General features: G+C 36.5%; 1 protein-coding gene across 40 annotated transcripts in view; it reads right to left on the minus strand.

The window, feature by feature from the left end:
* RIMS2 (regulating synaptic membrane exocytosis 2) overlaps window positions 1-26,252 on the minus strand; it is a 488,690-nt gene that overhangs the window by 301,958 nt on the left and 160,480 nt on the right. Inside the window, exon 5 of one of the 40 annotated variants that reach the window (XM_059815844.1) lies at window positions 19,722-19,733. The exons of the other annotated variants lie outside the window; for them this stretch is intronic. Within the exon in view, the coding sequence (XP_059671827.1) occupies window positions 19,722-19,733 (12 nt within the window). The remainder of the gene's footprint in view (window positions 1-19,721; window positions 19,734-26,252) is intronic. 40 annotated transcript variants of the gene reach the window in all.

A 26,252-nucleotide genomic window follows, 5' to 3' on the forward strand; every position in this document is an offset into this window, starting at 1 on the left:
CAAAATCAGTGTACTTCATATTCTGAATTATACTCTCAGTACTGGATATGTAATAACTCAGGAAACTTGGCATTTCAAAACATCAACAGTCCTCAAGCTAACAAAGGACAAGAGGAAATGGCCTCAAGTTGCGGCAGGGGAGGTTCAGGCTGGATATTAGGAAAAATTTCTTTACTGAGAGAGTGGTGAGACACTGGAATAAGCTGCCCAGGGAAGTGGTGGAGTCACCAACACTGGAGGTTTTCAAGGAATGTGTGGACGAGGCATTGTGGGACATGGTTTAATGGGCATGGTGGTGTTAGTTGATGGTTGGATTTGATGATCTTACAGGTCTTTTCCAACCATAGTGATTCTGTGATTCTGTGAAAGAAAAACTAGTCTGAGCATACTGACAACATAAAAATGTTATGTGGTTCATCTTTACATGTATCTTTAACATTTCTCTTAAATCTTTCAAGATTAATTACAGTCTTAGAAAAACATAAGATCTCTTGTAGAACAAGAACTAGAGTTGAGAAAATATAGTGTATTTTTGCATCACTAGTATCCTAGTGTTGTATCTTCGTACACTGTAAAGCCTAAAATTAACATATACGTTGCTTCCTCAGATGCAAAGGATTCCTGCCCTGCATTGGTGTCTACTCCATTATTCTGCAAGAAGGAAGACAAAGTATCTGCTTGACATCTATATTTCTTTCATCCATCTTGTTTCTCTTCTTGCTGCGTAACTCACATGCTGTCTATCACCGTTATGTATCTGATAAAAAGGATGAGACCATCTGGCATGAATGTTCTTTTCTCTCTCTCTCTCTAAATAACTGACAGCCAGGATGATGACATTGCCCTCCAAATGTCCAATGTGAACTTTCAGACAAAAAGAGGATTGACTCAGACCTTGCCAGGTTTAAAGCAGGATCTGAAAGCAAGGCCTTTTTCCTTGATAACGCCTCAGCTGGTTTGCCTTATTTTCCAAAGCAGTCTCAAAGAATTAGTTCAAAAGAACTCAGAGCGCTTTGACTTTATTTTAATAAGTTGCTTCATATAATAATTTAAACATCAGGAAACCCTAAAGGACTAATGAAGTCCTTATAGGATAGGTGTATTTTGAGTAAATGTCTTTCAATTTAAAATATATCTTTTTAGTCCATATTAACAGGACTTCATGACTTCTGAGAAGGCAAAAATTCTGTTACATCTTTTTATCAAATATTAATAAAATTTTACTGGAAAATGGCCCTAAGCTTAAAGATATTTTGTAAACTGAAAAGAAACTAAGTATTGTTAAGTCTCCTGGAGCACTGATTTTTAAGTTGGTATTTAATAAAATTATTTTGTATTATTCACTCAATGTTTCAGTTTCTGACCTTGAATTATGAACATCTCAAGGCTCTGTCTACAAATATGAGAATTATTCCATTTAATTTAGTCAAAATTAGTACTCTGCATATGTTACAGAGCTTTAAATGACATATACAGTGAATCATAGAATCATAGAACGGTTTGGGTTGGAAGGGACCTTAATCATCTAGTTCCAACCGCCCTGCTATGGGCAGGGACACCTTCCACTAGATCAGGTTGCTCAAAGCCCCGTCCAACCTGGCCTTGAACACTTCCAGGGTTGGGACATTCACAATTTCTCTGGACAACCTGTTCCAGTATCTCACCACCCTCACAGTAAAGAATTTCTTCCTAATATCTAATCTAAATCTACCCTCTTTCAGTTTAAAACAGTTACCCCTCAATCTATCACTACACTCCTTGATAAGAGTCCCTCCCCATCTTTCCTGTAGGCCACCTGTAGGTATTGGAAGGTTGCTATAGGGTCTCCCTGGAGCCTTCTCTTCTCTAGGCTAAACAATCCCAACTCTCTCAGTTTGTCCTCATACAGGAGGTGCCCAGCTCCCTGATCATCTTCATGGTTCTCCTCTGGACCTTCTCTAATAAATCTATGTCTTTCTTGTACTGAGGACTCCAGAGCTGAACACAGTACTCCAGGTAGGGTCTCATGAGAGCGGAGCATGGGGGGAGAATCATCTCCCTTGACCACACGTCTTTTGATGCAGCCCAGGATACGATTGGCTTTCTGGGCTGTGAATGCACATTGCCATTAATGCACATTGCCATGAACACTGAGAAAAATACATATTTCTATGGTGTATCGCTGCCTCATGAAACAATCCAGATTACTGTGACACTTTATTGACACCACTTCAGTTAAAATTAAGTTAAGCCCATTGCATCAAAGTTTTATGGGAAATTCTACATTTTTGTTAAACATAGAATACACTTCTGCTTTCTGTTTTATTAAACTGATCTGCCAAAGCAAAACACAGGAATAAACATGAAGTCAGTGGTTTTAGATAATGTGAGATTTTCCTGCCAGTATGTGTAAATATTATGCTGAAGTACTATATTATTATCCCAAATACAATAGCCACTCCAACAGAACACTTCCAGATAATTTACAAAAGCTCTATTTAAATGCTATCGAGTATAACAATTTTCTTAACTAAGTAACTGCTAGCAAAATATAAATTAATTATTTTTCTGAGAGACATCCATGCACCACTCTTTACCTACTGACTTTTGCAGTCAGTCTTGAAAGCCCCATTCCCTAACAGGCTCTGTTCCAGAGCTTGGATGCCTTCATTAAGAAATTTTACTGAGTTTAAGCATTAATGTGAGCTGACAGACTGACTGGCTCATGTTCACAAGGTCAAAATGCAGGGCTGTGTTAAATACACATGGTTAAACACTGCAGGAGAGAAGAAGGAGTTCTTGTGTGAGTTAATTCTATTTCAATAGAATCTGTGTTGCTTTATTATGAGATCTGAACTTCTGCACTTTCTGACTAAGAGGTTCTCAGCTAGCAGTCAAGAAAAAGACATCCCCTAAACGTGCAATGCTTAAGTAGACACTTGGAAGCCACACATGGTCATGAAGGAATCATTTTTGTATTACCACCTATAATTTTTATTTACGGAGATTACATCCAATAACACTCACAGCTGTATCAGAGATTAGCTATTGCCCCTTATCTGATTTGCTATATCTCCTCCTTAATAAGCGTCTTCAGTCACCTTTTTTTCTCTTTATTCAAGTTATTTAGTAAGAGGAGATAACTTGCAATCCTGCTAAGGAAAGCAAATGCAAATAGTTTGCACACTTCTTATGTATGATGCTGCTAAGAAGTAAGACCAATTTTGTTATCATCTAATGTACACCAAGCCAAATCACTTAGATCAAAGGGTTTAAATTTTTAAACTGCCACTTACTTTTCACCCTTCAATCAGACTGCAGCACCTTCTGCCCTAACTTCAACATACTCTCATGCTAGGAAATTATGGTACTACTCTAGTTCCAAAAGGACTTTATTGAAAATTGATATCTACATTCTTACACAGGTCTCAGAATCCAAATTTAAATATTTATTTGACTTTTGAAAGAGAAAGTGGGAAGTCATGTAAGCAGCTACTTTTACACCCACCAGGTATAAGGATATAAGGGCAAATATTCAGAAACCTGGGAAAGAGCTTAGGTAAACCTTCCTTTCCCCATCCTCAGTCAAAATATACCTCAATATTATTTGCCTGTAGACTTTCCCAGTAAAGAAATGATATTATGCTTCGAAGGCAATTCGCCTTTTTATGGGAATGTAAAGCCACGATGAAAATTAAAAATCCATAATAGTCCATTTTTAAAGTTAAACCAAATAGAGAAATGTCATTTTTAACCTTTGTCATAAAAAGCTATGGAAGTCAGAATAATATCTATTTAGAGCCATCAAAAAAAAACCCTTACATCAAAATTAAATAAAACTGTTGGAAAGTAAAGGCTTTTATAAGAACACTAAAAAAAGAGTAAGTAATATTTTAAGAATAAATTATTTCTTTAAAGACAAATGAAGACTCACTTTCTAGTAACACTCGCAGCATGTTCAGTGGTCCATAAGTCATTTAATGGGAATGGGTACATGATTGAATGTTGAATTTCAAATATGTTACATGAACATTCCAGTAATATGATTCAATTTCATTCAGAGAGAAAAAGATGTTTCAGTAAAGAAAGTACAATCCGATTTATACACAGTATATCCAGATTAGCTGTTCAAATAATCCAGTCACTCCAAATTAGGAAAAACCTGTAGTTACAGTACAACAAAATGTGAAATGTTTTGCATTCTGATCATTCTCAACATTCTCAACTGTGCTTTCACAGCTCACTGCAACCTTAGTCAGCTATTCCTCTCAAAATAACATCAGCTTCAGCTAAAATTTTAGCACCTACATTTTGTTCTTCCAAGTTACTAAGACTGTGAATTTGCTGTAAAGCAATTTACAGAACAAAAACCCTAAAACAGTAAAAGCTTGATTAAAATCCCTCTTCTTCAACTGTTAAGGAAAACCTCCTACCTTTTTGGTAATGGACTATTACACTGTGTGCTGTATTATGCTTTACTACATTCTATACGATATTACATGAATATTGTAGTTTAACATACTTGTGCCCCAGATAAAAAGGCTATTCAATGATTCAGCTATTCAAAAATACTGTGAGCAAAGTAAAATGTCATCACAAATTATGCTTATTGTCTTTTGTCCTTCATACTGGGACTCGTCAAGTGAAAAAATCATTCTGCAATCAAAAAATGTAAGAGACAAAAGATAATAAATATACTTTTCTTTTTAAGCAATGTTTTCATGTGTAGGAATATCCACATTCAAGCCAGAGGCTACATGAATACCTTACCAAGCAGAAAACATGATGAACTAATTAATTTACAGTGTGATCTCATTTAAAAATTTACTTCCCAGAAAGAATAGTTCAGTAAGCAGTGACCATTTTGCCACATTTACTTAAAAGGAATAATTATTAGGAGTCTGTCATTAGTGAAAGCAAAAAAAAAAAAAAGACAAGTAGCAGGAGAAGGTAAGAGATACCTATTTTAGCTGTGTAAGCATTATATATGTATGGCAGTTTGTAATTCAGCCTGGCAAATGAAGTAAAAAAAAATACAATGGTACACAGGGGATTTTCTCCTAAATGAAGCTTCAAACAAAAGCTCGAGCTGCCTATGGGAGCTAATTACATAGCCTTCAAAGACAGTTGGTGTAGGTGTTTAAGGGCATTGAGGGTAAAAATAGAAGCCTGAACAACTAGTAAAAATTCAGTTTGCAACTGGGCAGTATCTCTAATCCAAACTTATTTTTTTAAAGGTAAAAAAACCTATATATACTGTACAGAAGTATAATTAACAAATTATCCCTAAGCAACCAAAAAATCAAAATTTAGTGCATAGATTTTTAGTAACTACTATACAGTTAAGCTTATGAGGAAGAACAATGTAAAACCAATTCTGTTTGTTTTATAGTGTAATTTCACTACAATAAATAGAAGTCCAGTAATGTAAAAGTGGACTAACACACTTTCTCTGACCTTTGTTAACAGATATTCTCTTTACCATAATCAAATACTAACACCAAATAATAGAACACAAAGCTGTGGCCCAGCAGAACCCCTAATGGGAACATGGAAAGTACAGGGTCCCCAGTATCTATGCTTTCAGTTTGACTCAACTCTGTTCATTTATTCAGTATCTAAGATACCATAAGAAGTCATCCAACACACTGCTCAAGGACGCATTGTCTGACTTGAAGGAGCTACGAATGAGCACTTGCAGCACATCTACCCAAAACGATGGTAAACTGTGTCTTTAGAGGTGGGAATGTATGAGCCAGGATATGGGACAAATGAGAATGGACAAAAAAATTCTTAAACTGTGAAAGACAACGGGTCATCTAAACTGCATTCTGAGCAGGCTAATTGATGACTCACATATTCAAAGTTAGGCACGCACTTCATTATCTTCCTGCACAGAGATAGTCACTTGCATTTTTAAAGCCATACTTCAGCATATTCTTTTCATTATAGATGGTATTTTTCTAGAGTTCATGCTATTTTATCCTTTTTTTTTTCAACTCCAGTGTTAGCAACAACTCTCACTTAGCATCATCGAAGTGTTTAATTAACATAATATTAATCTCTAGACACTTTACTAGAAATGTAGCATGTGATCAGATTACACAAATCCATGTATTACTTGTCTCCCATCCTGAACATTACCATTTATCCTAACCTACTGTATGGTGTCATCCCCTCTCTTTTCAATACATGCAGTTGTGCTTATGCCCAGATGAATTGAAGTAAGACAATTTAAGAGATTGCATTGAACTCTTCTGCAGAGCACAGTAAACTATGCATCCTCTTTATCCTCTTACACAATTTTGTCAAATAAAATAGTGCATAAAGCAATATTTTTTCTTCCTATTTTCAAAATAACACTTGGTTTTAGGTCCCCATACAGATTTACAGATGTCTTCCTTTAAAATTTTTATTATTTTACTGGGAATTGAAGCTGGATGTAGGGGATGGAATTCAGCAGGCTTACATGCCATGGTTTTGAAGATTTGTACTACATATCCTATCTCATCCCCCTACACATTTTTATTGACTTTTAAAGCTGTGCAAATCCAAGATACAGCAACTAGGCAAATTAAGCAGGAATTCCTTTTGGATATTTGAAATGACCAAACTAATGAATAAAGTTGGAGAAAGGTAATAGACTCAGAGAGAATTAAGAACAGGGTCTGATCCAGCCCCTAGTGAAGTCAGTGGGAGACTTTCTATTAATCTCAGTAGAAGTTGAATTAGGCTATTAAAGTAGACAAAGGGGGTTGAGTACATAGAGTACTAAGCGTAATGGACCTCAAAGAAGCACTTATACTACCAGGGACTGGGTATCTGGGGACCATATTTGAAGGAAGAAGGAAGCACTTACAAAAAGGAAAACTCTGTGCTTCTCTACCTTTCTCTCTCCTTCCATCTCATTACACATTAAAAAGACCTGGGGTTTATACAATCCTTAAAGCCCGTGGTGGTAGGATGGGGGGAAGGTTACCAGGCAGAATCAGTACTCAAGAAAAAGGGTCTTTAAAGGCAACAGAAAAGGCAAGCATTCAAGAAAGCGGCATCAGAGAAAGACTGTTGCTCTTTGAGCAAAATGTGTATTAAATAACTTATGATGAACTAATCCACCATGTGAACTTGGGAAGTTCATTTGGGACATGACAGTTTTCACAGTTATTTAGAATACAATGAAAACTGACTGCTAAGAGTTTCAATAAAGATCTTACAATAATGATTGGATAATAAGCTGCCAGATAATATTAAATGTTAAAAAAGAGAAAAGGGCAAAAATAAACCTAACCAGACTTAACTGGTTAAAGACTATAAATTAGCTATTATCTACTCAAAAACCAGAGGCATTGTGGACAGTTTTCTGAAATATCAGCTTAGTGGTCAATAGTGGTCAGAAGCATAGAAGCAATGCTCCGAAATGTTGAAAAGAAACAGGGAAGGCTGATGGAAGAAGATGTCAGTTCATAAAATCATATATGAAAAGGAAAAGTTAAACAGGAAACAATTACTGTATCTCACAAAACTGCATGTACCTGATGAAACGGTCAGATTACAGACTTCAAAATAAACAAAAAGGATACACTTTTTTTTCACAAAGGGCATAATTCACGTGTTGCAATAGTAGCCTATGGATGCCAAAACACTACCTGGATTAAGAGAATTATTAAAAAATGGGAGGACAGGTCTACCAGAGACAATCCAGCTGCAACAATGCCTCAAGAAGTCCCTGAACTTATATTTCTTGGCAGCTAAGCTGTTCTACACTTTCACTGCTGTTCATATGTGTCCCTAAACCTCTGTTTCTCATCATTGTCAGAGACAGGACACTGACGTACTCGAATCTCTGACCCGTATGGCCTCGCTTACCTCATGAAAAAGTCAATAGGGTGGGAAAAGAAAATACAAAGGTGATGCTTCAACAAGCACAAGGAACTAGACTTTTACATTACCATTATACATCATACCATTAGACTATGTGCACAGTTATAAGTAGCCAAAATAGTTGTTCTGTTTTCTCTAAATGATATGTTTGCTTTCCAATGGGATATCTGGTAAATCTTTTTGCCACTAAAGTAGCAGGTGGTGAATTCTGTGTAGTTGACCATCCTTTACCCTCCATTAACTGATGGATTCATTGTTTCTTATGAAAATTCATGCAAGCTGAATATTATTTAGATGACCTACACATTAAGCAGAAAAAAGGAATCTCAACTCTCTCATTTAAAAAGGAAATACATAGGTTTTTTTATAAGGTAAGTTTCTAGTCCTTTCAGTTACAGAGAAAAAGTAGAAAACCTGAATCCTAAAGATTCTGAAATGGAAATGTACAACATCCATTCTTGGGAACAGAAAAGAAAAAAAAAATACCCTATGATTTTAAAACCTGAACTGAATCTTTGAAGTACAGTTTTGGTTTGTCTTACTCCTAAAAGTTGGCTGCACAAGTGTTGTTTTATAAAGTTATATATTGTATAGCAGAAATCAAACGCAGAAATTTGCAGCCCAGAACCATCCATGTTCATCAGTTGAATTTGAGAGTTTCCAGACATACAGAATCAAACACAATAACAGAAATGGGAAAATTTAATAAGAAAAAATGGAATCTTGCTTAAACGCAAGAACTTCTGCTGCAAAATATGTGATCCTTGACTGAAGCTGTTAGAGGAGGCAAGGGAGGTGTTTCTAAATCAGATGCAGGATACATGCAGTGGCCAATCAAAGCATGACTGTAGTATAATACAAAGGTGTGATATAGTGAAAAAGGCAATCTGATTCTAGGACTAATCAAAAACTTACCTTCAGCAACAGAAAGAAGTATTGGTATCATTCTAGGAAGTACTGTAAGACTGCATTTAGACTACCTTAGATGAGTGACACTTTTGGTCACTTATCCTCCAAAAAGGTAAATCACATAGAAGACCTACTGCAATGACAAGGAAAATGGAGAATTTCACTAAAAAGTAATACTAAAATAGTTTGGCTTATCTAGCTATGCGAAATAAAAGTCAAGAGGGAATATTATGACTCTATGTATGTAATTAGGGACAAACATGGAGAGAAAAGAACAACTTAAGCTGCAGGATAATGCTGTAACAAGATGAGACAGATACAAATCAGTCATCAATAAACTAAGACTAAAAACTGAAAAGGTATCTAATCATCTATGAAGTACTTCTCTGGGATTGCATTCCAAATGGTAGCAGAGGCACAAAACCTACATTGTTTTACAACAGAAGGAGTAATTTTAAAGCAGGTGTCATCTGACTATGATATAGAAATATAAGCTTGAGCTATGAGCACATAGAAGTCTGTTTAACTACTACACATAAGGAAATGTTGAAAAACAAGGCTTGGATCCTGCTTGTTCCACCATCTTATTTTAAAAGTCCTGTGCTTTGTGACTTTCAGTGCTTATACGTACATTCTTGTTTTTCCAGAAGCATGATTTGATTTTAGGTTTGCTAGACTTTAGTTTTCACTGATGTGTGAGAATTTGGCTCTATCTAGCAACAGATTTTTGAGAGGAGGACAAGCATGTTCCAGACGGTATGAAAAAAATCTCAGCTGTCTTATTGTTGTGTCTTCCTTACCCTTTCATGGATAGACTAATTGATGCAATTGAGGTCAAGAATGAATTTTAGCTATGTCAGATTGGTGGGGACTTATTTTTTGTCTTTCTCTGGTGTATAAAGTATGGTCTACTTTTTAAGGTCATTTGGCATTCTTATCTATGGGTGTTACTTCTTTTGCAAAAATATAAGATACCGGTAAAGCTCTTGGTCATTACTTCCCTTTTCCTGAAATCTCACACTATAGGCCTCATAAACAAACAAAAAGACCTCACAGTGCTTTATAGCAGGCAGTATTTTGTAGACCTCTCAAAAGTATCTACTTGCTTCCTTTACTGCAGTGTAAGGGATCGGACTCAATTCTAGTACCTTTCACCCTATGCTCTGTTTGAGGATGTACGATCTCCTATGAGAACCTTTATACATTTCTGAAGGTTAATTAGCAGCACAACCCAGCCAAGAAGAGCTGAAGGATTCTCATCTGAACAAAGACTGTAGCATAGCTTTCCCCAAATCAGAAATTAGACATGAAGTCAGTGTAAGCATATTGTGCTGGTTTTGGCTGGGATGGGGTTAACTTTCTTCATAGCAGCTAGTATGGGGCTGTGTTTTGGATTTGGGCTGGAAACAATGTTGATAAAGCAGGGATGTTTTAGTTACTGCTGAGCAGGGCTCACACAGAGTCAAGGCCTTTTCTGCTCCTCACCCCACCCCACCAGCGAGTGGGCTGGGGGTGCACGGGAAGTTGGGAGGGGACACAGCCGGGACAGCTGACCACAACTGACCAAAGGGATATTCCATACCATATGACATCATGCTCAGTATATAAAGCCGGGGGAGGAAGAAGGAAGGGGGGGACATTCGGAGTAATGGCGTTTGTCTTCCCGAGCAACTGCTACGCGTGATAGAGCCCTGCTTCCCTGCAGATAGCTGAACACCTGCCTGCCGACGGGAAGTGGTGAATGAATTCCTTCTTTCGCTTTGCTTCTCCACGCGGTGTTTTTTTTTGCTCTACCTATTAAACTGTTTTTATCTCAGCCCACGAGTTTTCTCACTTTTACTCTTCTGGTTCTCTCCCCCACCCCACCTGGGGGGAGTGAGTGAGCGGCTGTGTGGTGCTTAGTTGCCAGCTGGGCTTAAACCACGACACGTATTTAGTAAATGGATTAATTCAGCTATGAAGAACTGTTCTATAAACTGCAACATTGAATGTGCCTCAAATAAATGTGACCATAGCCCTGCTTGGCTGAGGTCTTTATACACCAAGAATTTATGTGTTCTAGTAAGTTTTATTACATGATCTCATTCATTTGGAAAACCTTTAAATGGAGTCACCTTTGCACTTTTCCCCATAGGGTACAAACATTACATTTTAGTTTTTAAAGGTCTTTGTTCTCTCTCTCTCAAAAAAGGATTCTTTTTCACATTAAGGGCATGCAGAAGTTGGTGGGTTGTTGCTTTGTTGGTTTTTTTCCTGAGTAGGCAGGAGCCTAAAGGAAAAGGACAGAAAGAAAAATAGGCTGTTTGACTTGAAAGTGTGTTAATACTAGGGAAGTAAGAAAGAAAGTGACCTAAGGGACACTTCATGTATGTGTTCTGTAGTGAGTAGTAAACCACTAGGAACTTCAATCTTGCAAAATACCTGCCAGATATTATTATGGCTATAAGAAGGGAGCTTTAAGTAATAATTGTGCAAAGGAACAAAGTTTTGGAGATTCAAATGCTGCTTGGATTTGCATTTTAACCCACAGAGTTTAATTTCAAAGAAGGGACTGTTTTTCTCACTGTTAGAAAAGTATGGGCAAGGTCTTTTGAAAGTCTCTAAACTGTCAGACAAGGTTATCCAAGATGTCAATGAAGAAAACTGCCCAAGAATGTAACCATATCTTTCTCACTGGAATGGAGTAAACTACAGGACATACTTGGTTTAGTGGCTACCCAGCCCACACATCAAGACAAACAAACATGTCCATAGAAAGAACTATAAATATCCAAGAGATAGATATGGTCTTTGATGATCTCTGTTGATAGAATGTAATGAAAACTTAAAAAAAAAATTCTGCAAGAAATAGATACACTACTGGATGCCATACTACTTCTGAAGTCAAGATACAATTATTGCCTGATGGGCTTCTGCTACTGGTAATGACACATATCAGAATTAATGACAGTGCCATACAACACCTTTGCAGGTTATAGATGATTTCAGAACACTAAGAACTAATGACTATTCTTGAAGACATTATTGATCACATTTTGGAAGTGAACTTTTGTCTAGGCATGGATTTATAGAACATAAATGCACCATCTCTAAAAGACTCATTTCTTCATACAATTCATGTCATTAAATGGAGTCAGATAATTCACTTTACTAAATGGGTTCCCTTTAGTTCCTTTACCTACCTTCTGTTCACTGAAGAACTTCCAGCGAAATGACCTTTAATGTTTTTAAATCAGTGTTTTAACATATAAAAACAAGCTTGCTATAATTTCCCAGGCACCCATGAGCATCACTTGGTATGCACAGACTTTGTGTCATGTGGCAGGAGATCAATCAGCTGTACCACTTCCAGATTATGGTTGTTGAGCTTCAGACTAGCAACAAAGCATCTAGTCACACTAGCTAAGTAAATGCCAAATGCATTAGGACTCATCTATAGGGTAACAAAAGAAAAGATTTTTCATAACGTGGAGACATTAGTATAAGCATATATGCCACACATACTGGAAGTCTCAGGTTATCAATGCCAAAATATCACAAGAATTTTTTAGAAAGATTTCTGTCAATGGTGAAGAAAAAGTATTTCATCAACACAAGACAATCTTTATAGACATCATCCTGAGAGAACGAGGAACCAGTCACATAACTAAAACTTAGTAACAACCTAGGTACAAATGATCAAAATTACTTTGTATTTGTTATATAATTCACAGTCAAATCCAAGCCTGTAATATACATACATCAGGCTTTAAAGTAATCTGTGCCCCAAAGCTGAAAACAAATCCAAATCAGGATCCAAATCAAATGAGAGAAAAAAATGTGAACTGAAAAGTGGAAATTCTGATCGAGTACTCTTTAGAACATTTTAGAAGCTATCCTTTACTTCAGCAGTAAGTGAAAGCAGTTAACACAAATATAACAAGTGGAAAAGAGAAGCAGCTGAGAATAATTAACATGAAACTAGAAGTTAACAGAAATCCAGTAATGGAAGCAAAAATATATAAGGAAAATCCCTTGTCGCATGAGATATTTCTGCAAGTATGTTAAGAGCACAGGAATTCTAACAATTATATGAGTCTGTTATGAAATGGAAAATTTTCAGCTGACAGACAGAAATGCTTGGTAAATATTGCTTTCCCGTGGTTTGGAAGGAAGCCAGATTGATATTAGGTTGTGATGGTCATAAATATTTCCCATTCCATCAGTAGCTAAGGAAATCTCTAATTTTAGTAATGATTGGGTTACATTTTTGAATGATACAGAGTTTATAAGTTTGTACCCAGTAGCTTCAAAAGGGCTACACAAAGAGCAAGGTGACATGTTAACAGTGATTTTCAAGATCCTGAAGCATTGGGGGTGTTGTGCCAATAGTTATTTATGTGGATGAAAAGCTGGACATAAGCCAGCAATAGGCACTCACAGCCCAGAAAGCCAACCACACCCTGGGCTGCATCAAAAGAAGTGTGGACAGCAGGTTGAGGGAGCTGATTTTCCCCCTCTACTCCACTCTGGTGAGACCCCACGTGGAGTACTGCATCCAGCTCTCCAATCTTCAGCACAGGAAAGACATGGACCTGTTGGAGCAGGTCCAGAGGAGGGCCACAAAAATGATTAGAGGGGTGGAACACCTCTCCTATGAGGAAAGGCTGAGAGAGTTTGGGTTGTCCAGCCTGGAGAAGAGAGGGTGCCAGGGAGACCTTATTGTGGCCTTTCCATACTTAAAGGGGGCTTATAAGAAAGATGGGGACAGACTTTTTAGGAGTGTCTGTAGCAATAGGACAAGGGGTAATGGTTTTAAACTAAAAGAGGGTAGATTTAGATAAAGTATAAGGAAGAAATTTTTTACAATGATGGTGGTGAAATACTGGAACAGGTTGCCCAGAGAGGTGGTAGATGCCCCATCCCTGGAAACTTTCAAGGTCAGGTTGGATGGGGTTCTGAGCAACCTGATTTAGTTGAAGATGTCCCTGCTCATTGCAGGTGGGGTTGGACTAGATGACCTTTAAAGGTCCCTTCCAACACAAACTGTTCTATGATTCTATGATTTACATATAGATATTTACATATCTCTAAGAAAGCATGAACTTGTCAGTGTGACACTGACTGAATGACTAAAGGAAAGGGATAACTTCAAAAATTGTGTTACAGCACAGCTAAATGTAAATCTTAACAGCTATGAAAAACCAGGTAAGCCGTAGCTTTAGGATGAAGGAAAAAAACCACACTGAAAAGTGGTTGCTTCAGTTTTCAAGAAAGAATCTGAACAAAGGGGCTAATATAATTCTTGAATACATAAATAAGGAACTGAGGAAATTTAATTCATTACAGAAGTTGTATTACCTCCATTATTGCTATAAAGTTATATTGCAACTGCCTCTGAAGATCATGTCTGGGTCTAATGATTGAACTCCAGGAAGTACAGATAGGTATGGTTCAACCACTGGGAACATGTCACTTAACAAAGACTCAATTAATACGATCTATTTAGTTTATCAAGTGGGAAATAAATTTCCTAACAGGAACCTTCTTGATTTAGGAAAAAGAGTAACAATATTTAATACATGGAAATGGAACCTAAATGATGAGGTGTGCTCATTGTGCCTTAACAACAAAGCTCTTAGAATTGGAATGATTTTGAAAGATTACAATGGATTGTAATGAAAACTGTTGATTGAAATATGAATATTTTCTGAACAATATATATTATTTAAGCCATGAGTCCATTAAGTCTCGGTATTTGTCAGACGAATTGATAAGCACACAGATAAATTGGTGAGAATAATCATAAATATTTTTATGAGGACCATAGAAAACAGCTACCTGTGGCTGGAGTGGTGAATGAGCAATACCCACCATCTGGGCAAGCTTCTTAAAATGCACAGAAATCATATCCACCCCCCACTCATTTGGACTGCTAAAATTGAACATAAGGCATGCAGTACATACAAAACATACAGTAGTACATATTTAAGTAATAAACTAGATTTAAAATTATATTCTCAGGTAAGATAGCTAAGCCTTTAAGGCTTGTTTTAATGCTAAAATCATTATTACTTGAAATGCCTGCTATGGAAAATTTGCTTGAATTAAAATATCTCTTCTTGGTTGACTGCAGCTGCAAAATGCATTGCTAACGGATGTCAAAAGAAAAGCAAAATTTCCTGAAACTCAGTAATCTGGTTCATTGGGAAAGAAGAACATAATACAAAACAAAAGTCTACAGAAAAAAATTATATTATATTAAAATGTATAATATTTTATTAGCAAGATGAATAGTTAAAATTAATTCAGAAATTTTCCTTCAAAAGTGAAATAATGTTCACTTGCTAGTGCCCAATTAATATTGCTGCTTTTTCATGTTATTGTTGATAAATAAATATCAGTTCTTCTATATAGATAAACCAATAAAATTGGAAAAATGTTATATTCACAAGAACTAAACGTAAAGACCGTTTCATATGGGAATATCTGGGGCGAAAAAAAAATCTATCAAATTACCCTGTTGGCTGATATATTCATAGCTTTGACCTGCTGTGTGTCCATAGGCAGACCACATTACTTCTCTGCATGTTTCCACTCTCTTCCTATATAACAATTTTATCTCCACCTGAGACGCAGTTCCTTACTTATACTACAACCTTCCTTACCTCCCTTTGTCACAAATCTTTGAGGATATGGCTTTTTCTATAGATTTTATACTCCACTTGGCCTTTAGTTAGTTCATAAATTAAATTCTAAAGGAATTATTCTTATCAACCCATATGGTCTCCCAGATTACAAAGACCAGAAGATTTCTTACTTTAAGATCATAAATTGCATTTGAGTTGAAAAATAAACTTCTGAAAAACATTAATTTGTGATTTAGAGTCTTTTGATATAAAGGCCCCCAATTCTAGAACAAAACTTGTACCCTTTTCTAGTCTGAGATGTTGCTTTCCTTTCAGCTAATGGATTTTGTTGCATCTAAGAAAACTTTTCAGGGAGCAGGCACCTATCAACCATTATCAAGTAAGCATTTCACCTTCTGCAACTTTAGTCTCTTAAACTTTAAGGCAGGTTTTCCAGACCTTGAAGCACCCCTATAGAGCTTTCTTAAGCTCTTCCCAGGAGTGAAAATCCCTTTGGAAGACCTGAACCTAAAACTGGATACAGTTAATGATCTTACTAATGTTTTTCACACTTATCTCCCACAAGGGCAAGTCTAGTCATACTTGAATTATGTTCATACCTCTCTGAAAGACAAAATTTTGTCTGAATTAAAGACTAAGTCATGAAACACAATCCTACAGTCAACAAAAAAAAAGGTACTGACTTGTCAAGCCATTAGGAACTCATCCATTTGAAACTCTTACTGTTCCTTTATTACTTTTTTATTCCTTTTCTACCCAACTAATTGTCCTACAATTTTATCTCTATCATGAGATAACTTTGGGATTGCAACACTCACATGAGCAGTTCATGAAATGTGAGCAGTCCATTCAATTTTTCAGATACTCGTGTTCTTGCTTCAAACTATACTTCACTTCCGGTCCTGCTTGAGCTTTCTCAGTTCATTCTCTTTTCTCACATATAAGATTTAATTACAATAACCATAATAATGATAGTAAGTAAGTCACACACTGCTGAGAAGGTGACAGATTTTTTGCCCATCACTCATCATATCCACAGATAGGGTTCTTCCTAAGCCAAAGTCACAGGGAAGACCCTCCTGATTCTTCCCTGCCCCTTCCACCCCCGTTCATTAACCCATCCTTTCCCATCCGTCAGGTTGACTATACTGACTGCACTGTTCTGAAGCCAGCTGGACACCATTTAACCACTTCCCACAGCACACTGTATTGGAAGATCTACCTTATTATTCTCCTCCATGACTTGTAAGCAATTATTTCTGTCAGGGTTTGATCACCTCAAGCTACAGTACTATACAAGACTATAATAAATATAGTAGTGCTCTGCAAGCTTACACGATAATAATCTACTTATGCATTAAGTAATTCATAATTAACAATCTGTTTATGGATTACAAAGTAATAGCAAAATAAGTTTTTACACTGGACCATAAATAATTTAAAATAGAGTTGCATGGAAATTTTTCACTTTACTTATGTTTACAAATAAATCTTCACAGAGCTTTTTAGACAAAATGTCAAGACATAGTTTCTTTCTAATTTAGAAATTAAGCTCCTTATAGTGAAAGTACAGGACATAGATTTTTTTTTAAATAAAAGGAAAAGTTGTGTGATATGTCTTTGTTATTGCCAATGTCACCTGTAATCTATGGACCAATGGCTAACTAATACGTAACTGATAATAACAGCATGTACTCCTGCTCTACTTCTGGTGTACAGAAAAAAATCTCAAAGATTACTGCATCAAAACCCAAAACTATGTTTGATTACAGACTGAAAATGCATTTCAGATACAAAATTTCCTTTAAATGAAAATATTTGAATCAGTCCTGCACCTCTCATACTGCCTCTGACAACAAACCCTGCTTTTCATGTTTTCAGGACCAATCTCATGCTCTGGAATGTCAAAGAAATCTGACCAATATTCCTTCCTCCATCTGACCACCCTCCCCCGCCTTGGCTGCTATCCCACTAAACAAAGGAAAACAGAAGGAAGGTAACTCCACATTTTTCAGTATCTCTTGCCAGAGCCTTAACTTACCATACTACCATCTAGAGCTGAAAACCAGGGAAAAAAGCTGCTGATAACACAGAAAGTATTAGTATTGCAGATTAAAGTCTAACAGGTATCTTTAAACCTCGCTAATAACATCACTAACTGAAAATCCCTGGAAGGAGACTCCACTGGCAGTTTAGGATTCCTTTGATCTCCTTTGAAGAGCAGAGAGGGAGCAAGAATGACTAGAACAAATTGCCCTCAAGTTATGACTGTGATCTGTTGACATTTTTAAGATAAAACACTCAACCCATTTGCTCAAAAAGCTGGACAATACTCATCTCTGTACTATATAATAATTTTGGTTTCCATTTCTTCCTTCAATCTCTCCATCAGTAGAGACCTGGCATGCTTTGTGTTATTGTATCTTTCAAAAAAAAAAAAAATCTACAACATGTTGCTTAATGTGCTTAGCAAGTAAATTTTATGCAGTACATTCAACAGCTAAGATGTTTAACTACAGTTATCGAAATCTCAGCAGTTCATGTAAAAGCCAGGGAGTATAAAAACCAAGGTATCAAAGTAAAACCAAATAACGGATAAGTTATCAATAATATATGATTTCAACTAATCTATAAAGATCCCTTTATTTTCTCCAATTTTATAGTATCTTTCTACAGCATACTGCTTTTAATACTTATTTGTTGCTTGAAGTTTTTTAAGCTTTAATTTTTAAATATTTACAGGAAGTGGACTGAAATGGAAATGTTTCTTTGTTTCTCACTCTAAGAGGTAATGAATATATTAAAAAAAGTGCTGCTGCCAGATTTTATTACATATGTGCATAAATAAATATCCATAACACATGTAAGAGAAAAACAGGTGTAACTGTTTGTCCCACCTTCTGATCAACAATGTCTTAAAATCAGAAAATAGCAGCTAGATATGATAGTGGTGCAGAGTTGAAGATGAGAAGGCCAGATAATCTTACTCCCTTACAAGAACTCAGGTATGGGGACAATGACAGTTGCCTCGTAAGTGTATAGTTCATCAAGTAGGAAACAAAATACTAAGTTAATCATTAACAGTTCTTACACAGCAAATGAGAATATTTAGGAACCTGAGAATTTGACTCACTATGTTTCTAAGCAGTATGTGGGATACCTAAGTCAACAAATAGATGGCTCTCCTCCAAGACTCCACCAAGTTCCTAGCCCTGATAAAGCAGGCCATCCATGCCACCAGCAAAGAAAATCTTTTGGGGAATTTGGCATTTTTGGGATCTACTCTTGCTCCCTCATCTCCTGCTTCCACTCTCTCAATTGCATCTCTGATTGCAGCATCCCCCACCTCCCGGGTGCCCCCAGGGAGTATTGGCTCCTACCTGGAGTGCTCTGCTTGGTGTCTCTGTGATCCAATTTTGAGTCTTTGACCGTCACAATACTTCCCTTTTTTCCTATGCGTCTTTCACTCTAGTCACCTTCTAGGAGGTCCTTATGGTTTTGCTAACAGGAGAACAAAAGATCCCAGGCCCCAACTGTGTAGTCTCATAACTCTGTTTCTGAATGAGCGTATCCACAGTCAGTGTGTCTTGTGCTGGCCTCAGGGCTCTCTGCTCGTCCTGTTTGCCTCTGAGCATGTCTACTGCATCAAAGCGTGCCTCACTTGGGAATCCCATACAGTACTACATGTTTATTAGGTGACAAGGTATTCAGCTCCACAAAACTGGTAAGACCTTCTCAGAACTGCAAGAAGTATGTAAATTGAGAATCATAGAATCATAGAATTCTTTAGGTTGGAAAAGACATTGAAGATCATCAAGTCCAACCATAAACCTAACCCAGCTGAGTCCATCACTAAACCATGTCCATAAGCGCCCCATCCACACATCTTTTAAATACCTCCAGGGATGGTGACTCCACCACCTCCCTGGGCAGCCTGTTCCAATGTCTGACAACCCTTTCAGTGACAAAATTTTTCCTAATATCCTCCCCTGATGCAACTTGTGGCCATTTCCTCTTGTCCTGTTGCTAGTCACTTGGGAGAAGAGACCAGCACCCACCTCTCTACAATCTCCTTTCAGGTAGTTATAGAGAGCGATAAGGTCTCCCCTCAGCCTCCTCTTCTCCAGGCTGAACAACCCCAGTTCCCTCAGCCTCTCCTCATAAGACTTGTGCTCCAGACCCCTCACCAGCTTCATCACCCTTCTCTGGACATGCTCCAGCACCTCAATGTCCTTCTCGTAGTGAGGGACCCAAAACTGAATACAGGATTCGAGGTGCGGCCTCACCAGTGCCAAGTACAGGGGGACAATCACTTCCCTGCACCTGCTGACCACACTGTTTCTGATACAAGCCAGGATGCCATTGGCCTTCTTGGCCACCTGGGCACACTGCTGGCTCATATTCAACTGGCTGTCAATCAACACCCCCAGGTCCTTTTCTGCGGGGGATCTTTCCAGCCACTCGTCCCCAAGCCCTGTAGTGCTGCATGGGGTTGTTGTGACCCAAGTGCAGGACCCGGCACTTGGCCTTGTTGAAACTCATAGAATTGGTCTCAGCCCATCGATCCAGCCTGTCCAGATCCCTCTGCAGAGCCTTCCTATCCTCAAGCAGATCAACACTCCCACCCACCTTGGTGTCATCTGCAAACTTACTGAGGAAGCACTCAATACCCTCGTCCAGATCATTGATAAAGACATTAAACAAGACTGGCCCCAAAACTGAATCCTAGGGAACACTACTTGTGACCGGCTGCCAAATGTATTTAACTCCATTCACCACGACTCTCTGGGCTCGGCCATCCAGCCAGTTTTTTACCCAGCAAAAAGTGCACCCATCCAAGCCACGAGTCGCCAGCTTCTCCAGGAGAATACTGTGGGAAACAGTGTCAAAGGCTTTCCTAAAGTCCACGTAGACAACATGCACAGCCTTTCCCTCATCCACTGTGCGGGTCACCTGGTCATAGAAGGAGATCAGATTAGTCAGGCAGGACCTGCCTTTCATAAACCCATGCTGACCGGGCCTGATCGCCTGCTTGTCCCATACATGCCGCATGATGGCACTCAAGATGATCTGCTCCATAATCTTCCCCGGCACCCAGGTCAGGCTGACAGGCCTGTAGTACGGCGGATCTGGCCCTTCTTGAAGATGGGCATCACATTGTCTAACCTCCAGTCCACTGGGACCTCCCTGGTTAGCCAGGACAACTGGTAGATGATGGAAATAAAAATAAAAACTTAGTCATAAAAATGTGGGTGTCCATGATCTATCAGCTACCGAACTACTTATCCACAGATTTCTATGAACTGTTTAATTTACAAGCTGGACACAGATTTATTTTTCAAAATGTAAGCCAAATAAACAAAAAGAGTAATTCTTCTTCTTTAGGACAGTCATAAATTTGTGTTAAATATTAAAATTATTTTAAAATGTGTGTGTATATGTGCATACATATATATAAAAACACACACACTGAAAAATATCTTTGATGGATTTTTACAATAATTTATATTCTAACATTGCATCTCTGGATGACTGAACAGAAAACTTATCTGGAACCAGTCAGACTGACAGTGCAGTTGGATATGTGTCCTGAAGCATTTGGTGAAATATGTTTTTTACTTGAATGAATTAATTGTGATTGTCTCTGTACAGTATTTCAGAGATATTGAATTAAATTTTATGTGGCTTCTACTTTACCAAAAAAACAATTATAAAATGAGAAAGTTCTGGGGACTGCAGCACAAGAGACAAAGTTAGAACAGAAATAAAGAACTAATGATAAATCTAATTTTAATCTTAAACATTTGTATTAAATTTTTCTCCTGTTCTTTAAACACAATCAGAATCAATGTAGCTGTCTTATGAGACAAATAAATATCTGACAAGCATTACTTATTACTTTCAATGAATTAGTATTCTTATTTTTCTTTTGGCACACAGAGCCTAAATTAATATTCTGGAAAATGTGGCTATATTTTGTGCTGACTCTTTTTAATTTCAGAGGTTTGGCTGCAACAGCTGCTGTTGACTGTCATAAGGAAAGAAAAGGTAGGCAGCAGTGTATTTATCATTAGACTAACATGAATGTAGGACAGATTTAAGTGAAATTTTTCTACGTTGAAATACCTTATTTTAAAATGTACCGTCTTTGGGAGCATGACAATTTTTTATAAGTCTGTAATATTTTCTGAGAATTTTTTCTGTAAGAAGATACTTGTTATTTTCTCTTCATTCTAGAAATCGTATTATCTTTGTAAAGTGCAGGAACTTGGATGGTCTTAAATTAAACAGTGAAGGCATTTGAAAAAATAACCCTGAGAGTAGTATATTGATAATTAGTATAGTTGTTTCTATGGCAAATGATACAGAGCTCATTTTTGGCAAACAGTATTAAATTGTGCTTGCAGTGAATTGTCCCAATGACAAATTTACCTTCTGAAAGGTTCCACTGCTGTCAAAGCATACAAGGATAAGCAAATATTGTTGCGGGTTTGGACCCTCACTTAAAAAAGGGTTCAAATATTTTTTTGTATTTCAATAAATATATTTGATTAGCCTCAATCAAATTTTTCATTTTCATAGACTCAGGCTGTGGTAATTTGAATTTCATTAATCTTATATTACTTATTTCATTTAATGTTTACATTTAAACATTTGAGTTTATTCTCTGAGCAGCACTGTTCCTCCTATCAACAACCATAGTAGCTACATGAAAGAACAAGACTTTTTTTTATATAGACACTACATCTCAACTACTAAGGGAAAGAAAAGGATAGCATTTCTCTATCACAGTATTTGAGAAATTACTTCTTTTCTATATATGAATCTTCTTACAATCTAGATAGAAAGAACTGCCTTTGCCTAAGGAAAAATAAAGAAATAATTAATGCTATAACAAATATTTATTCTTTTGCAACTTCTGGTTTTTTTAGAAGTTATATCGTCATTAAATATTTCCACACATTATACTGCCAAAATAACCACACAAATCACCATTAACAAGGATACACTGACCTCAGTTAGACAGACGATTCAAAATCTGGGTGCATCTAATATTCGTTTTCATATGAGGTAATTAGTATTTGTCTCACACTCCTTTTCTCAGAATACTCTAAGTTTCATTATAATTAACATTAACTGGTTAATTATCTTCAACATGTAAAATGTTAGGCATGCAATGTGAGCCAGGGGCATTAAGATGGGATCTAGGCAGCAAGGAAATTTTGAGGGAATAGTAGTAATTACAGCCTTTGCACTGACACCTCTCTGTAAATGCTAGCTCCCCAAAAAGATTAAGTTACTCCTACCTCGCCTTTTCTGGTCAGCAATACACTTAAATTAATGTAGCTGCCTAAAACATGTCAGCTGGTTTCTGCCCTAAAATATCTATTTCTCTCCACTGATTTCACAGGAAGCCTATGGTGCTTTGATCAGTATCTGAAGTTAGGCGAGACAGAGCTGGGCAAAGGTCTCGTTTCCTTCTGCAGCCGAAAATGTTCTTGGTGCCTGATACCAGCCTCTTAAGTTCGGTGTTAGCTTTTGAAATACTCCTTTTAGCTTTTGAACTTTTAATACAAGCTCAATTTCATGTGTTTGTAAATACACTGTCTGACGCAAAAAGTTTATATAACTGAAAACTATTTTAGCAATGCAAAGGGTAAAACCTTTCTGCTGAAAACTTAGAAACCATAGATAAGTGCCGCAAGCATTAAAAATGCCTTCAGAATCTATACATTCTGTCCTGGGGGTTTTTTGCTATTCCTTTATATAGATACTTGACTGCTGAAGTAAGTCTTGTAAAGAAGGGCCAAATATCGAATTGGAATTTAAGCAAACAGAACTTCTGATGATGTTTTAACTATGAACTTCTCGCATGATCAAGTGACAGTTACCTCTGGAAAAAAGGCTGTTAGCTTGATGCTAGGTCAAATTATTTTTTAACATTATGGGAAGAAGCACATATTCTATCTGTGATACCAGTCTTTAGAGAATCTTCCAAGCAAATAATTTACTCTATAAAAACTTGTGTAAAATGTAACATACAAACACAGTCCAAACATTTTTCTGAAAGCAAGGTCATTCTTGCCAAAGCGATAATTTAGATAAAGGATAAGTAAAATTAATTAACTTTAGTTTCAGTTCTTTGACTTGCCTTACATTGGACTGAAAGACAGAACTAGCAAAATAGAAGTGATGCTGGCATGATGCAGAAAGCAACAGATAGTAGCACTAGTATTTGCTCTGTTAATAATGCTATTTAGTCCATGTGTTTTAATTAGGCATTCATGTACTGTAAACAATAAATCCTACTTAATCTTAATGAAAGATAAAACTTCTGATAGTACTGAAATCTCAGCTATTAGCATACTATATTGTATTGCCAGACAATAAAAATAATCCAAAATGCCATCCTTTTCTAACTTCACCTGAAAATAAATGGCAGAAATAAAATATAGCTAGAGATGGAAAACACTTATTAGATCATCTAGTTTGTTTCCATGACAATGAAGGATCTTTCCCCACAGTACATTTTCTAGAGTTTTCTCAATCTAATTTCAGAAGTTTGGTTTTTTTTTTAAGGCTTATACCATTTCCTATGTGACTTCTTCTACAATGTGGTAGATTTAAGAAATTTGCATGGACATTCAGTCAAAATCTTCTATTGATTACATCACACTTCAGGATTTTTTTTTTAATCTCCTAAATAAATCTCTTTCGTTCTTGCTGTTTAAATAACAAATACATGCATATGCTGCTAATCTGTCTCCTTTCAACTCTTAATTAAACCAACCTGTTCGTATTTCCATTTCTCTTCACTATTTTCTTCTGGATTTTTTTTTTTTACCTCCTTTTATTACTTTCCTGAAATCTAGATTTGCTAAAAATGTATGTCCAGAATTATGCAAAGTGATCCCAGTGTCAGTGTCTGAGTTGTTTAGGACAGCATGTTTCACCTTCTATTTAACAGTTATAAATACTACTCAAAACCTAAGATGGTGTTCAAAACTTTTTAATTAGGTGATAACCTGTCAGTCATGGTCAGCACCAACAGGCACCTGTGGGTTTATGTGGAAAACATTAAATTTCCATTCTACAAATTATATTTATCTGAAGTTCACTGCTAATTTCAAAAAGTCTGAATTATCTGTCCCAGTTCCTGAGTGACATACAATAAACATATGTTCATCACTAAGAGTTCAAATATAAATCTCCTTTTTCCAACTAGTTCACTAGAAGCCAAAATTCTCATCAACATATAGAAAGATGGTTCAGAGAAGGAATATAAGGATGCTTGGGAGGAATACCATACGAGCTTTTCATGGCAAAATGTATACCTATTTTATTGTATTAGATTTACTGAGGACAACAGTAGATATTGCAATCCTCTTTTAACGAATAGTTTATTTCTGTATATATAACCTAAAATAATTAAACCACCAGATTAAAAACAATCTCTGTTGACTAATCAAAATCAATAAAAATTCATGGAAAACAATCTTTACTTAAACAGTTTTAGTCTTTTTTAGTTAGCATATCATATAGCTACAAAGAAACTGAAAAAAACTATACTAGTATGTTATTCCTTGTACTGTTTGTACAGAGTTGAAAAAAAAATGAGACCCAGTATGTACATACTTAAAATATTATTTTACAGGATTAAAGATTCTTCAAGATACTTGGACAAATCTAGCTTTCCTGAGAGAATGCTAGGAATACCTGAGATTTTTGTTCTCCTTCATAAAAGCAACAAAATTAAATTTTTTGCTTCAAAGGAAAAAAAAAGGGGATTTAACATTAACTATGGATCCATAATTAATCTATGATAATACATGGATACCTGTAAAAATGTAGTATCATTCCTGGTTAAGTATTCAAACTGCCTTATTTATTATACAAGATTGTATACCACAAATAAAATGCAGCAGCCCTGCAGCAGAAAGTGCAGCTAATTAGCACAAAGTATATCACAGACAGAAAATATAATCAGGGGAAATAGAGGCTATGCTTTCACTGCAGAGTTAATACAGACTTCTGCTGTGATATTGACAGTATTCTTCCTCACAGCTGCTCTCATAAATGTCATTTTCTAGTTCAGTAATGCTTCTAAATTGGACTGCCTGACATGTTTGGAGTACGGGCAAAGTCCAGGTATATGGTCTGTATCCAAAGGTCCTCACTATGACTGTATCAGTTTCATGCTGACATTAGTCAATTTGCAATCAGTATAAAGTGCATTAAAATTAATCAATGTAGCATTTTCTTATATTTTTTCAGTGTATCCAGTTCAGTCTTTGCTAAAGCACATTCTAAAAATACACTGCATAGAACTGTGAAATAAAAAACCTGTCATAATAATAGAAAATAAAATTTTCTTTCTAAACGTGCGCAGTACATAGACTAATCCAGTAGAGTGCTGATAAAAATCTGAAATTAATATATTGGCCTGAGAACATGTCACCTTCTCTTGGTTTTGATTATATAACTTAAAGTAGCACATTCTCTTCTGGAAAATAAAAAAAGCCATCAATGGCCATTAGTGCAAAATAATTTGAAAAACTGAAACAAAGATAAGTTATTTGGTTTTAGCTAGTGATATGAGCAGGGAAAGATGTTGAACTTTGAATGAAGTGCTTTTCTTATGCAGTAGAATGAGATTCATCCCAATATAAAGTAACTAGGAAAGAAATGAAAGTTTCCAAAATGTGTTATTTAGGTACACGGAGATAATTAAATATTCCACTCTATTGCCATGGTTTAAATTTTGCATTACATGAGGGATGCATGACACATGATTTAATGAGGATATTCTATTATTTTGCAGCATTTTCTTGTCAGGGGAGAGAACTGAAGCAA

This window comes from Gavia stellata, chromosome 3, assembly GCF_030936135.1.
Source record: "Gavia stellata isolate bGavSte3 chromosome 3, bGavSte3.hap2, whole genome shotgun sequence".
Taxonomy (NCBI): Eukaryota; Metazoa; Chordata; class Aves; order Gaviiformes; family Gaviidae; genus Gavia; species Gavia stellata.